General features: G+C 39.4%; 1 protein-coding gene across 17 annotated transcripts in view; it reads left to right on the top strand.

Moving 5' to 3' along the window:
* SIPA1L1 (signal induced proliferation associated 1 like 1) overlaps positions 1-15,843 on the top strand; it is a 391,460-nt gene that overhangs the window by 226,974 nt on the left and 148,643 nt on the right. For 15 of the 17 annotated variants that reach the window (XM_074393047.1, XM_074393044.1, XM_010335233.3 and 12 more), the window contains one exon: positions 12,025-13,823. In XM_074393047.1, the coding sequence (XP_074249148.1) occupies positions 12,326-13,823 (1,498 nt within the window). In that variant the 5' untranslated portion in view covers positions 12,025-12,325. Of the gene's footprint in view, positions 1-6,165; positions 11,384-12,024; positions 13,824-15,843 lie in introns of those variants that run through there. The other 2 variants (XM_003924492.4, XM_010335236.3) reach the window with 2 other exon arrangements.

Here is a 15,843-nt window from a genome sequence, read left to right as displayed (position 1 = left end):
AGTGACTACCATTGGGCTTGGGATTCGGTCATGTTGAAGAGGTATACTTTTCACTTTTTCTGTAATATTTCAGTTTTTAAAATATTCAATAAGCATATAACTCGGTTTAAAAAATGACTTTGTAAAAGGCCAAAGGAGAGATTTTGTGGGGAGAAAAATTACTTGAGGGTGAAAGGTAAAAATTATTTTGACCACCATTAATTTGATGGTAATTATTTTTAATTTCTGGTTTCTATTGTCTCTCCCTTCAGTGCTGTATTAATCACACTGCCTTCCATTGTCCTGTGAGAATGTGTAGGATTTACTTTGGTAGGATTTTAAATAGTTATTCTATTGTGGATTAGTTTCTGCCTTTTAGTTATTTCATTGTGATGGTGTCTTACCCAGTTCTGTGTCACTTCTTGTTAATCTTTTAAGAGATTTGCTTGTTTTTAATGCTTGTTTTCTATGCTCTTTTGATGAGTGGATTGGGGGGAGAGGGTCAAACCTATTTTTCATTCATTACTGTTGTGAAGGCTCTTTAAAAAAGAAAGATGAAGCTGAAACTTGTATTAAATTTTGCTAATGTGGACTTGTTGGCATTTCTCCTTCAACATAGAAATGTGTGAAATAACCATGATTATATTTTAGATTACAATAGAAGTTCTGATAATTTATCAGTTAATTTCTGTTCTATTTTAGCTGAAAGCATGTAACTTTTATTTCTGGTGATTACACTTCAAGGGTACTAAGCTTAGATGCTTTAAGGATAAGGATTGGACAGATCTTGTCCTCAAGAGCCTGAAAGTCTCACTGGAAAGAGAAGGCCAAACCACAGGTAGACTGAATCCTGGAATTTCAGTAAGTAGCAGAAAAGGAAGCATTTTTAGAAAGGAGGGTGCTCTGGTACAAGCAACATGGCTTAGGGATCAGACTCTTGAACAGTGACCCAGTGACTTCTGAGCTGCTGAGTCTTCATGTATGAACTGCAGTGGATAAGCTCTTCAAAGATTGCTTTAGGGCAGGCGTCCCCAAACTTTTTACACAGGGGCCAGTTCACTGTCCCTCAGACTGTTGGAGGGCCGCCACATACTGTGCTCCTCTGACTGACCACCAATGAAAGAGGTGCCCCTTCCTAAAGTGCGGCGGGGGGCCGGATAAATGGCCTCAGGGGGCCGCATGCGGCCCACGGGCCGGCCGTAGTTTGGGGATGCCTGCTTTAGGGAGTTAGTGAGATTATGAGCAGTGCCTGGTGTATAACTGGTTACAGTGGATGGAAGCAGATTATTGAACAGGCATGCTCTGAAAGGACAGCATGGTGCACCAGGCAGGGTAAGAGTTGGGGAATGAGGAAATCTGGCTGCAAACGTGGGCTTGCCCCTTGCTATTTAACCCTAGGTGGCCTTATAGTTTCTGGCTCTGACATACCACAGGTGGAAAATGACGGGCTCAGATAAGGTATTCTTAATAACTTACAGTTTTAAATTTTCAATATTGAATTCTTGATTTGGGCTCAGTGACTTGATAGAGCTTTGTGAAGAGGGCACAGTGATTTGTCTAGGGCAAGCCTGTTTCCTTCTGTTAATTAAGAAGGAAGCAGTTTGTGGGCTGGTGCCAGTTACTGTTGAATTCCAGGCCTAAATCAGAAAAATAATGGCATGGGTCAGGCATGTTGGCTCACACCTGTAATCTCAGCACTTTGGGAAGCTGAGGTGGACAAATCACGAGGTTAGGAGATCGAGACCAGCCTGGCCAGCATGATGAAACCCTGTCTCTACTAAAAATACAAAAATTAGCTGAGCATGGTTGCGGGAGCCTGTAGTTTATGTAACTATGTCACTAATTCGTTTCTAATACTGTATTCATATGGATCAGGCTGAGACTTCAGACCCTTGCCTTAGCACTTGCAGGGTCTCCTATGGGGTCTCCCCCACAATAAGGGAGCCTTTTTTCTAATATATTTTCAAAGTAGTTTTCCCGCTATAAATTTTTTAACCACTAGCCCGGTATTGACTGAGAGAGAGCCCACTATATAGTCAGCACTTCTTCTGTGTGTGTGTGTGTATGTGTTGGATCTCACTCTGTTACTCAGGCTGGAGTGCAATGGCGTGATCTTGGCTCACTGCAACCTCCTCCTCCCAGGTTCAAATGATTCTCCTGCCTTAGCCTCCCGAGTAGCTGGGATTAGAGGCACATGCCACCACACCCAGCTAATTTTTGTATTTTTTTGGTAGAGATGGGATTTCATTATGTTGGTTAGGCTGCTCTCTAACTCCTGACCTTAGGTGAGCTGCCTGCCTTGGCCTCCCAAAGTACTGGAATTACACATGTGAGCCACTGTGCCAAGCCCCACTCTGTGTATACACAGTTTGCTTAACTTTATGACTTTGGGCAAATCTTTTTCTTTGAGATGGTCTCACTCTGTCACCCAGCCTGGAGTGCAGTGGTCCGATGGCAGCTAACTCCAGCCTCAACCCCTTGGGCTCAAGCAGTCCTCACACCTTAGCCTCCTGAATAGCTAGGACCACAGGCACACACCACCAAGCCTGGATAATTTTTCCCCCCGAGGCAAAGTCTTGCTCCATCACTCACTGCAACCTCTGCCTCCCAAGTTCAAGCAGTTCTCCTGCCTCAACCTCCCAAGTAGCTGAAATTACAGGTGCACATGACCACGCCCAGCTAATTTTTATATTTTTAGTAGAGACAGGGTTTCCCCATGGGGGCCAGGCTGGTCTTGAACGCTTGACTGCCATTTTTTACCACCCAAAGTGTTGAGATTACAGGCGTGAGCCACCGCTCCCAGCCTTTTAAAAACTTTTTTATTTTTTAATAGAGACAAGGTCTTGCTTGTTGTCCATGCTAGCCTCAAACTCATGAGCTCAAGCGATCTCTCCTTGGCCTCCCAAAGTGCTGGAATTACAGTTGAGAGCCACTGCACCTGGCCTGGCCATACCTTTACCTCTATATCCTCTTTCTTTATTCATAAAATGGAGATACAGTTGACCTTTGAATAATGCAGGGGTTAGGGTGCCCAGACTCTCACCCCGCATGCAGATGAATATTTGAGTATAACTTTTGATTCCCCCAGAACTTAACTAATAGCCTACTGTTGGCCAGGAGCCTTACTGATAACATGAACAGTGAATAAACACATAATAGTTTGCATGTTCAAGGTATTATGTAGTGTGTTCTTACAGTAAGTAAGCTAATGAAGAGAAAATGTTATTAAGAAAATCGTTAGGAAGATACGTTTGCAGTACTTGACTGTATTTGTCAGTATCGTGATTTTCCTTCGTCTGTCTGAAGTGGCAGGCATCTGCAGCTGCAGACTTCAATCCATGGTACGGATCGAGCAGTCCAGCTCTTATAAAAGTCGTCACTTTGCTTCTTGGGAGCACTTTTAGCATCACTAGTGGCACTTCATGTGGGTCCCATGGTGTTATTTAGGGTTTACGTATTTTACTAAGCATGAAAAATACACCAGAACCATGAGAGGTCTTTTTTACTCTGACATAGAGTTTATCAGAGAGAGGAACTGCTCACCTGGAGAGGATTAGTTTTTAGTCACAGACTTCTATCACTTGTGCTCACCACAATAGCAGCAGGCTGTGGCTATGAAATTATTTTAGGAGTACAGTATGTATTATAATTAATTTTATGCAGTTATGATTTAATATTATATCTTTACATTTGTTTACATTTCTCTCCACTGCAAATGGCACCATTTATGATCTGTGTTTCTGTGCGTAAGTTTTGATACATTTGGCTTAAATAGGTTTATGTATCTTCTATGGTAGTAAATGATAAAATAGACTAATATCTACATGTATTTTATGCCTTCATAACATTCCTAACTTTTTACTGATTTTTTTTCCATATTTCTAGGCTGTGTAGTTTTTTCAAATTGTCACTGTCTCCAAGGTATTTTTTAGTGTATTTGTTGAAAAAAAAGTCTGCAGATAAGTGGCCCTCACTGTTCAAACCTGTGTTGTTCAAGGGTTAGCTGTACTCCTGGGGTGCTGGCAAGCACTGAAGAAATGAGCACGTGTGAGAAAATGGAATGGGTGACAGAGTCCTGCTGTCTTAGATACCTTGAGGGAGAGAGGTTATGCTCAGAGATAATGGTATAGTCAGACACAGGAACTATCTGCAGTCTGTATTTAAGGACATGCTAAAGCAATGTGGAGTGATTTTATTTTTTTTCTAGGTTCTCGGGTGATATTTCAAAATCTGCTGAGGGAAATGTACTTACTCTTGATATCAATCACGATTCATAATGGTTTGGATATTGTGTTCTCCCATTGTTCTTGCATTCCTTTTTACTCTTTTCCTAAGCTAAATTTAAATGTATTTTTGCAAGTGCAGTTTCTTAAATTCTTTTTGGAACATAAATATTCAAATAAGAAAACCATGATATCCTTAATAAAGCCATTTGTGGTGTTCCTTCTTGATGAGCCCCCTCCCATTTCCTACATACCTGTCTTGTTTCCAATTAGACACTAGAGACTTGAGGGTAGAGATGGTACCCCTGTGTCACTGACAGTGACTGGCTCAAATTGCCAACGTTAGCAGTTTGAAAATCTGTCTTAGAGATGCAGATTCTCTGCTGTGGTTTTTACAGAGTTCATTATATGTGGATCAAAGGCAATTTTTACGGCTTATCTAATGAAAATCTGACTTCATCTCTTTCCCTTCTGCCCTGAAAGAAGAAAATTGGTACTATCAGATTATTATTCTCCCAATATGCGATTCCTTCAGCCATTGATACCAGGTAGCACTTCAGTAAAGCTCTCCAGGGCGTCGGTGTCAAGTCTACATAGAGACATTCTTCAAATTTAGCCCCAGTCTCTGCAGAAGAAGGACTGTGAAAAGGACAGAATGTGCACAGGGAAATAGATGCTTCCCAGGAAAGGGGAACCAACGATGGCAACCTGTGTTCTGTTGAGACAGCCTCATCTGATTTTCCTAGGTCACTACAGTCTTGTGAGGGGACAAGGTGAAGGCTGCCGGGCACAAGGGGACTATATTAAATATAAAGAAAGCATCTGTAAATGAGGAAATATAAGCAGTTGTGTTCATCATCTATGTGAAATAATTAATCAAATCCTATAAATACTGCAAATCTTATAATCTTTAGTAGCCTCTACTTTATACAGCCTTCTTTGATTTTATTTTAATTAGGGGATTTAGCGCAAGAACATCTTACAGGAAGGACCTGATATCTGTTGGATTTTTACTTTTTTGGTGATTTGAATGGTTGGAGGTTTAACAAAGTGTGTAGTATCTTATAATTAGTATTTAAACGTACAATCATCATACCACAGTCACAGATCATTTTATATTTTTAGCAACAGAAAGATGGCTTTTTTCTTGTAAGTTTTGTTTCTTATTATTAAGGTGACACATGTTCATTTCAAAAAAATAAAAATAGACAAATACAAAAAAAGCCAAATTACTCATAATTCAAAGAAACGTTATCAGTCCTTTGGTGAACTTACGTTGCCCTTTTAGTCAGTCAGTCAGTCAGTCGATCTATCAATCATCTATCTATCACATATCAAAGTTTGTTATATATATTTGGTTTTCTTTTTATCCTGTATTCTTCTGAAATATGGGCTTGCTTGTCCCCAGTTATATTCAATAGAATACATGGTATAAAATGATTTTTTTTTAAGTGAGTCCATGGTCAAATCAGTTAAGAAATTTCTTAGTTAATAAAATTAGTGGTGGTGGTAGTATTTCTTGTTTTTTAATAAAATGAGATGGGAACTCACTCTGTTGCCCAGGCTAGTCTTGAGCTCCTGGGTTTAAGCAGTCCTCCCACCTCAGCCTCCCAAAGTGTTGGGATTACAGGCATGAGCCACTATGGCTGCAGATTTCTTGGAGGCTTTAATAGACCAACATGTATCGTGATTTCCTGAGAAAGGTGATATACACTCTATTGCTGCCTTATTTAATTATAGAATGCTTTTTTGTGGATTACTTGAATTTGAGCACAGTTTGGGAAAATGGACAGGCACTTACCCTGTGTGCTAGGTTTTTACTGGTTGTCCCGGAGCGTCTGTTTCTCATGTTCCTCTTTCCCCGGATATATTTGGTAATAAGTTATTTAATATCAGATTTGATTTGATAATCAGTTCAATTTACAGCATTGGGTGATCAAGTTTTTTAAATGTATTTAAAATGTGTGATAGTTGTATATCATGCAATTATTATGATAAAAGCACTCATTTGCTGCTTTAGTCTCATCTGTTCTCTTGATTTCCTGGTGAGAGGCATGGAAACTCAGTGCCTCCAATGAGTTGGTGAGCTTTTGATTTGTTTTCCGCTAAAGTGTTGTTATAACTTGTTACACCTCAAACACTATTTTCCTCTAATAATTCTGTTTCACTTTTACCTTTCTTACTACCTTTTACTCCTTTTGCCCTTCCTACTTTAAGCTCTTCCAACCTAGATCTTTGGTATTTTATTACTTGCTTGTTGGGTGAGATTAGTCATATTTAAATGTAAGAGATAAACACTCACATGTACTTCTGTTCTCCTTTATTTTGCCAGCTGTTGAATCAATTTACTCTTTAGCAGTCATTCCACAATGGATTGGGTGTACTGGCTCACTCCCGTAATTCCAACACTTTGGGAGGATCCCTTGAACCCAGGAGTTAAAGATCAGCCTGGGCAACATAGCAACACCCTATTTCTACAAAAAAAAAAAAATGTTAAAAATTAACGAAGCACGGTGAGGCATGCTTGTAGTCCTAGCTACTCAAGAGGCTGAGGTGGAAGGATCAGTTAGCTGAGCCTGGGAGTTCAAGGCTGCAGTGAGCCATGATCGTAGAGCTAACTCCAGCCTGGGTGACAGCACAAGACCCTGTCTCAAATAATAGTAATTACTATTATTCCACCATGTAACTTGTTCCATACATTTTTTATTCTGTTGTTGTTGTTCTACCCTCAAGCTTCCTGCCAAACTTTTGTGTTCTCTCCTTCAGCTATACAAAGTATATTCAAGCTTAACAAAACCTTTGAAGCATAACCTTCTTCACTGAACTTTCTTATTTAGGAGGGTCAGTGGGAGGGAAATGTGATTTTCCCTTTTGACCCTTCCTTTATGCAAACAGGCACATTTTAAGTTGGTTTCTTATCTCTAAATTCAAATGTGGCTTTATCATGTTCCATGTTTTGTATCTATAACTTTTGTATTTACTTTGTTAATTTTACCACAAATTTTTAAAAAATCTACTTTGTTTCCATCAGTTTTGTCTCTTTCAGAGTGAACATTAGGAGAGCAGGAACTAGATTTATCAGCTGTTTCTCTCAGCTCTTCCTGCTTTTGTTGAAGGGAGAATAGGGAAATGAAAGGAGGTAGAAATTCCATTCTAAAAGGTTTTGTGCTGATTCATACATCTTAAATTAACCATGACATTGTACTAAGATGTGTTTCAGGCTGACTTGAAAGAGTGAGACATCCCTTCTGTCTGAGATGTTACTTTTATGTAATGTGAGTGAAATTCAGGAATGCCAAGAAGGAATGTAAAGAAAATAGTTTGCCTTATTTGATTATATTACCTAATCTAATATTCAAGTACGTGAAGTTACATTTCTGCATTTCTGTTTTTAATAGTATTCTATTACATTCTGAACTAAATATTTACAGGCATTCTATGTCTGTGTACACAACTTCAAAAACTATTTCCCTTGATTCTTTTTTTTAAGAGCCTGGTTATCACCATGTAACCTAGACTGGTCTCAAATTCCTGGGCTCAAGCCATCCACTCGCTTTGGCCTTCTTTAAAGTGCTGGGTTCACAGGCACAAGCCACTGTGCTGGGCCTGGAAATTTTCATAAATTCATCTTTAGGGTCTATCTCTGGATGACTGGGACATTTGAATAGTTTATTCATCAGCATGGTTTTTTCTACTGCCCTGAAACATTGAGAGCTGGCCTTGTATTTTAGGCTATACCAGTTAAATAATCTGAGAAGATCTCATTTTGGAATGTGGAAGTATTTGATGAGGAAGACTACATGTTTTTGGTGACCCTACCATATTGCATGGTAATTCTTTCGTAACAGGAACGGCAGTGTTCCCCCAACCGCACACCTTCCCACATCTTTTATGTAACCTTAAACTGTTCTTTATGCCCTTGGCACAGTGTTGTTTCTTTCATTCTATTCCTTGAATTATTGTGCTCACTTCATTACCACTTAATCATTTCTTGAAAAAAAAAGTGTTTTTTTCATTATTCTGCTTGTTGGTTAATTCATTGTAAAATAGATAAAGAAGATATCAAATGTGAGGACCTGCCACTATTTTATCTGGAGTTTAGTGGAGAGAATCATGACCAGAGATTTGGAGGTAACAGCATAGAAATGATATTTAAAGCTGCAGGCACCTATAGCATCACCAGACAGAGCATTGGTTACCATGCAGATTTCCAGCCAGTAACTTCATTATTCTGTCTTTGTTCAGCTGCACAGACAAATGTGATCCAATCCAGTCAACACGCTGCTTTCCACAGTGATACTATTACTCTAGTGGACCCATGCTTCTGTCTCATCCTAATATGCTCAATGCTCACATGCATCCTTATAGAAATACCATTTATACTCCCTTCCAGAAATATGAAAAATGGCAAGAGAGGTGAACCATAGACACTACTCTGTGATCACTAGCTTTTCAATGGACCCCACTACAGACTGAGTAGTGGGCTAAAAGAGAGTTAAGAGAAAGTGAAGAAGCATGTGGTTATCACAGAGGTCAAGAAAAGAGAGTTTCAGGATGGAGAATGGGTTCAGGAGTGCAGATGCTTCACAGAGCCAGAATGACAAGGGTTTTTAGCAATCAAGAGATTCCCATAAGAGGTTCCGCTTTCAGCATTCTCTGGGACTTGATATTCTAAATAGCTGACCTACTGTGGTACAAATAGTCCCACCAGGACTGTTATTAAAGAGCTTACAATCAGAATGGGAAGTGTACAGGAAGGAGGCATGACCCATACATCCCCTGTCATCTTTTTCCCTGTCTGCGTCTCCCTGATACCACCTGGAGCTTACCTTGACGGAGGGACATGCTCAGAAGAGACTACAGAAACATAGGGAGTGATTTAGAAGAGTGGAGGAAGCATTTCTTCTGGAAGAATGGTGGGTTATGTTGTGAGAAATCTTGAGTGATGAAAAGACTTTCAACTAGTTGAATTGAACTCATTGAACAAAACTGTGGGCGCTCTAGATAGGATTAGTATTCTAGCTACATGGATCTACCATAGACTTAAATAGTATCTAGAGCTGTAAAATTAAACGTGTAATAAGGAAAATTTTTATATAACCTGCTTTTTCAACAGATGGAGGTGACATGCTGTGAATTTGTATTGCTCTTCTGTGTAATTCTATTGCTTTTCACCATATTGGTACTTAGGTAGGTTTGCTGATATTTAAGAGAGTTGCGAATCATTGACAACATAAGTTTACTGTTTCAGCCAGCCCTAAGGAATTGATTTTAATTATCTGTCATCATATGACACACAGCGATGGACAGTGTTATTTTTGACCAGCTAGTTTAATAAGTGCAAAGCATGTAAATTTCTATATATGCTAGTCAGTGCCCTAAGTTTATATTGTACCTCAGAGAGGTTTGATGCTATAAATAAGAATGGGAAAAGGGAGGGAGAGAGATGGAAACTGAGAGGGAGAAAAATATATATAAAAAGGAAGGTCCTTATGACTGAAAAAAATCTGTTATTTAACATAATTGCCCATCTCAAACCTCATCAGTTTTTACAGGCCACTAAGCTGGCTTCTCTCTCTCCCATGTGCTCATCTGTATTTTGAAATGAAAAGAAAACATTGAATTGTTGTTATATAATGTAATGAGAGTCTTGAAATTTCTTTCAAATTGGTAAGAAATTTTTCTATTTAAAAATAAGATTTTATAAATCCATTAAAAATATTGGAAGTATAGGAGATGGTTTGGAAGAGAAATACTGATGGTGAAGACTGAGCATTTCCAAGTCAGTTTTATTTCTTGTATTTTACTGCCAGCTTTTAGTTTTCTCCTGTAATAGAAATAACTTCACATATCCTAAGAACGAGTTCCACAGTAAATTATTTTCTAAGGCAAATGAAATGTGGCAAGAGTTTTTATCATGGTGGGATTGGTATGTTGTCCTTTTAGAGAATGAATGTTTGGGGAATGAAAGATGATTTATTTGGATTTCTGTGAGGTTGTGGGAAATGTTGAAACCATCTAGTTTTTATAAGAATCTACTTATTATTTATTCTATGTAGAATATTGAAATACTCAGTGTTTTGGAAGATGAACAGGTGTTTGCATTTTGGTTCAGTTGATCGATTTTCCTTTCATTTTATGAGGATCACTTCTTGAACCTCTGCTGTGGATGTACATGCTGTCCTTTGATATCCTTGGAAGCAACAGTTAGCATGTTCTGTCACTTGAAGGCTTGTTGTTGAAAGAGAAACATATAAAGTTCTGGAATGTAAAGGGAATAATAGCAGTCTGACAGTAGAAGTATCTAGAAAGCTCAAAAGCCAGGTTTAACTAGGTAGCAGTGCAAAACTATTATCCCTTTTACAAAAGATGGTGAAGAGGAGTGCTAGTGAAAACAATTGGCGTTTATCTGAACGGCTGCACAGACCCAGCCAGCACGAGCCCAGCCGGAGCTCGCCTGGCCCTGCATTCTGCAGGCAGCATGCATTTTTTTTTTGAAACACCCCTACATGTTCCAACCTTTAAATAGAAGCGAGTCTTCTAAAATGATGCCGTGTGCTGCAAGAGAAATGAAAGCGCCTGCCTTGGAGGCAGGAAGCCGACTAGGGAGATGCTTAATTATCGTGGAAGTAAGTGCTTGTTACCATTGAGTGGAGAGTGCAGCAAGTGCGGGTCGTCCTCGGGTGTCAGAGCCGTGATTTGTAGACAATGCCGCCCTGTCAGCTCAGTGCTGGTTCAGCAGCATCTTTCCAAACATGTATTTGGCAAGAATTTAAAGGCCACCTCTTGTGTAATTTGTGGAGTCTTGGAAAAGGAGCCTCTGCCTTTCTTTTCAGAATGTACGCAACCATGCAGAATTTTGTACTCAGAATCTGTGCCTCCTGCCTCCTGCCTGACGTGCTCATGAGGAAGTTCGTTTCCATGCCTGTCACCTGGAAGGATGCTAACGGTTCTCTGTAATCTGTTGGGGATATGGAGAGGGCCACCCAGAGCTGTGTTTTGTTTCTGCCGTCTTCATAAATTAGCACTGATGGGGTGGAGTAGGTTGTACTGCATAAGGAAATGCAGGCATTTTGTTCATTAGTGAGATACTTCTAGCTTTTAAGAGTAGAAGAAACTAAAGAAAGCTTGAGAAGAGGTGGTGGTGAATGCTGGATTCATTCTGCAATATCCTCGTCTTGGTAAGTAATAAAGCAGAGGAAAATACAGAAGAGTGCTCATAGATAGAATGGCTCCAGGAAAACCCTTTTTATTTTCTTTCTGCTGTATTTGTTTTTGCCAACTATGTTAAGCCTTTGTTAAGGAACAAAAAAAGCATGTATTCATTTTGGAAGAGAGGAGTTAAAAAGTGATTGTTGCAGCATGTGAATTTGATAAAGTCATTTTTCAGTTTTTACTTGTGTCAAAAAACTGTGTTGCTCTAGTTATTCAGTTGGTTACATCTCAAACTTCTGGTCGCCACAGTGGTTCATGGTATTCTACGTTTTTAGAGGTCATTGGAGCAAAAGTCTGTACTTGGAGTAGGAGCCATGATATCCTAGAACAAGATGTACCCCTCCCCAACCTCCCATTTTATGGAACTGTTCAGTTAAGATGAAGTTTTAATAGTCTTTTTTTTAAAGAATATAAATGATGGATTTTATCAGATGGTTTTTACTTTATTCCTTTCTTTTAAACCTGCTTTACTAAAAATATGGATTGTGGAACTGTGACTCCCAATCCATTATTGAGTCTTTTATTTTCATGTGTCTGGTTTTGACAGTTGCATATTTATGTTTAGATATATTTTTCTGCTAATTTAAATTATCCTTTTCTCTTTTAGAGAAAGCATGGGATTATGGCAACCACAGAATCTCAGTAATACAAGCTCCATTCAGTTTTTTTTGAAAGAAAGCCCTCTGTTAAAGTGAAGCAAAGAAACTGTTGTGGATTATAACCTTTAGAAGTTCCAAATTTTCAGTTTACAAATAAAGTATCATTTAACCTTTTAAATGAAAAAGATTAAGATCTCATGCAACCATTGTATTTTCTGGAAGCCATTCTCCAAAAGGGAAGTGTGCACATTTAAAACACAGATATGATGGTCTTTTCTGCAGGGATTTAAGTCTACTTGCTTTTACATCATGACCAGCTTGAAACGGTCACAGACAGAAAGGCCTCTTGCCACTGACAGGACCTCTGTTGTTGGCACAGATGGCACCCCCAAAGTCCACACTGATGATTTCTACATGCGGCGTTTCCGGTCCCAAAATGGCAGCTTAGGATCATCAGTTATGGCTCCTGTAGGACCCCCCCGAAGTGAAGGTTCTCACCATATAACCTCAACCCCCGGAGTCCCAAAGATGGGGGTAAGGGCAAGGATTGCAGATTGGCCCCCAAGAAAGGAAAACATAAAAGAATCTAGCCGTTCGAGCCAGGAAATAGAAACCTCAAGTTGCCTTGATAGCCTGTCCTCCAAAAGCAGTCCTGTGAGTCAGGGAAGTTCTGTTAGCCTCAATTCCAATGACTCAGCCATGCTGAAAAGCATACAGAACACGCTGAAAAACAAGACAAGACCGTCGGAGAACATGGACTCCAGATTTCTCATGCCTGAAGCCTACCCCAGCTCCCCCAGAAAAGCTCTTCGCAGAATACGGCAGCGAAGCAACAGTGATATCACCATAAGTGAACTTGATGTGGATAGCTTTGATGAATGTATCTCACCTACATACAAGACTGGACCATCCCTGCACAGGGAATATGGTAGCACATCTTCAATTGATAAACAGGGAACGTCCGGAGAAAGCTTTTTTGATTTGTTAAAGGGCTACAAAGATGACAAATCTGATCGAGGTCCAACTCCAACCAAGCTCAGTGACTTCCTCATTACTGGTGGTGGCAAGGGTTCTGGTTTCTCTTTGGACGTTATAGACGGGCCTATCTCACAGAGAGAGAACCTCAGGCTTTTTAAGGAAAGGGAAAAACCACTCAAGCGACGTTCAAAATCTGAAACTGGAGACTCATCTATTTTTCGTAAATTGCGCAATGCCAAAGGTGAAGAACTTGGGAAGTCATCAGATCTTGAAGATAACCGATCAGAAGACTCTGTCAGGCCCTGGACGTGTCCAAAGTGCTTTGCCCACTATGATGTCCAGAGTATATTATTTGATTTGAATGAGGCTATTATGAACAGGCACAATGTGATTAAGAGGAGAAACACCACCACTGGAGCTTCTGCAGCTGCCGTGGCATCCTTGGTCTCTGGCCCTCTGTCTCATTCAGCCAGTTTTAGCTCCCCAATGGGCAGCACAGAGGACCTGAATTCCAAAGGAAGCCTCAGCATGGACCAAGGAGATGATAAAAGCAATGAGCTTGTAATGAGCTGTCCATATTTTCGGAATGAGATAGGTGGAGAAGGGGAGAGGAAAATCAGCCTTTCAAAATCAAATTCTGGCTCCTTTAGTGGATGTGAAAGTGCCTCCTTTGAGTCTACTCTTAGTTCCCATTGCACAAATGCAGGAGTGGCAGTACTTGAAGTGCCCAAGGAGAACTTGGTGTTGCACCTAGATAGAGTGAAAAGATACATCGTGGAACACGTGGATCTGGGTGCATACTATTATAGAAAATTTTTCTACCAGAAGGGTAAGTAGAGATCTTTTATTTCTTATGTTTTCTTTTACCATACTTTGTGAAGAAAAGTACTGTATATTAAGATTTTTATTAGCAATGTGATGTAAGATTTGCATGATTTCCTTTTCTTTCTTGATGGTAAATAGCTAAAGAGCCATTTGCTGCAATTTATTTCTTTTTCCATTTTTTGACTTACTTTCCCCTTTCAGATATGTAAATGTCTTGTTTTTGAATAGTACTTTTAAAATTAAAAAGTCCCTTTGACTTAGTGTTTGAAATTATAGTCTTTGTTGTATAGTAGATTTGCTGTGTCACCTTCAGGGACAAATGTACAAAGTTGAAAATATTTGAAATGTAGCTATTTTTTAAGGATTGCAAAACTAGTTTTAATGCTACTTTCATTTTTTAACACTTTCTCAGTAAGTACAGGAACCATTTTTTTGCTGCTTCAATGTCATCAGTAGATAAGAATTATAATATATTCCTGTCCATTTACAGGAAGTATTTTGAAAACAAATTACATTGTTTGACAAAAGTCACAGAGCCAATAAGTCTCAGTGCCAAGAATCAAATCTAGGTCTTTGAGTAGTAAAGGCACAGAAGAGAGAAGTACCTTTGACATTCTGTCCACTTCCTTTCTAATCTTTTGAGTGGGAGAGTAAAAATATATATAGAGAGAGAGATAATACTTTATACACAGTTTTATCTCATACTTTTACGAAAGACAGTGATTTACTGAAAAGTAAGTAGTATAAGTGAACTCTTACAAGCTCTCTAATGGTGTTTTTGAGCAGCATTAATTAAGGAATGAGTTTAAGTTATCCAGATAGGCAAAGGAGGAAACAGGATGATCACCCGCAAAGGACATACCTCTGTGTTCGACTAGGTAGATCAGTCATCTCTGCAACCAAGTGAAGAGGCCTGTGGCGAGAGGCTCCCTGTCTGCAAACTACTCCTGCAGTGTTTTGATTTCCACTGTTTTAGGAGTTTGAATGGTATTTAAATGTATTCTTCTGAGTGAAGTTTAGTTTCAAATCTAGTACTCATAACTTTATAATAATTGCTTTATAAAACATATCTTAGTATTACTACATGATAGACCCCATTCCAGAAGGTTTATTGACAGGAGACAATCTTGTCTTGTGACTAAATATCCGTGTCTCATTCCTATGTATCCATGGCATGGGTTCTGGAATCAATATTGTATTGAATATCCCAATGTCGTTTTAAACATTTATTTTCTGAGAATAATTTTCTGAAGTTCATATTATAGAAAATACATCTCTCTTACACTGTCCTTTAAGGTACAAGGTTTCTCATTTTTGCCAACTTGGCATTTGGGGGCGAGATGATTCTTTGTTGGGGTGGGGTGGAGTGGGGGCCTGTCCTGTGCATCACAGAATGCAGGGTGCTTAGCAGCATCCCTGGCTTCCACACCCTAAATGCCAGCAGGTTTTCCTCCTCCCTCTAGTTGTGACAGCCTAAATGTCTCCAGGCATTGCCAAATGTCTCTTAGGAGGTAAACTAACCCCTAGCTGAGAACTCCTGCTTTACTGTACCCGCACACATTTTCTGCAGGTGTTTCTGATCTGTTGATAGGCGGAGGCAAAAAGGACTCCACCCAAAAAACTGACACTGAATCAGACATACTAGTTATGATCTAATTTGTATAGTAATGGGTACTTTTTTCATATCAGGCAGTATAATAACATTACTATACTAATGAACATTTTGGGCACTTACTATGTACCAAGCACTGCACTAGGCATTTGCTATGCCACATTTTCTCATTTCATCCTCTTGATGCCCAGGAGGGTAGGTACTATTATTAACCTTATTTTGCAGTTGAGAAAACTGGGGCTTAAGTGATAGGCTGTCTTGGAGCTAGCAAATGTTGGAGCCAGGCTGTCTGAGCAGTCATGTTGTTCATCACTGTTCTCTGATCTCTGCTATGTTAAAGAGATGGAGTATCTTAAAGTATTTTATCTTTGAAAGGTCTGGAATAAAAATGTGAATGCCTAGATTCCAGATT

Source organism: Saimiri boliviensis, chromosome 2, assembly GCF_048565385.1.
Source record: "Saimiri boliviensis isolate mSaiBol1 chromosome 2, mSaiBol1.pri, whole genome shotgun sequence".
NCBI classification, from domain to species: domain Eukaryota; kingdom Metazoa; phylum Chordata; class Mammalia; order Primates; family Cebidae; genus Saimiri; species Saimiri boliviensis.
This window is presented reverse-complemented; position numbering and strand designations above follow the sequence as displayed.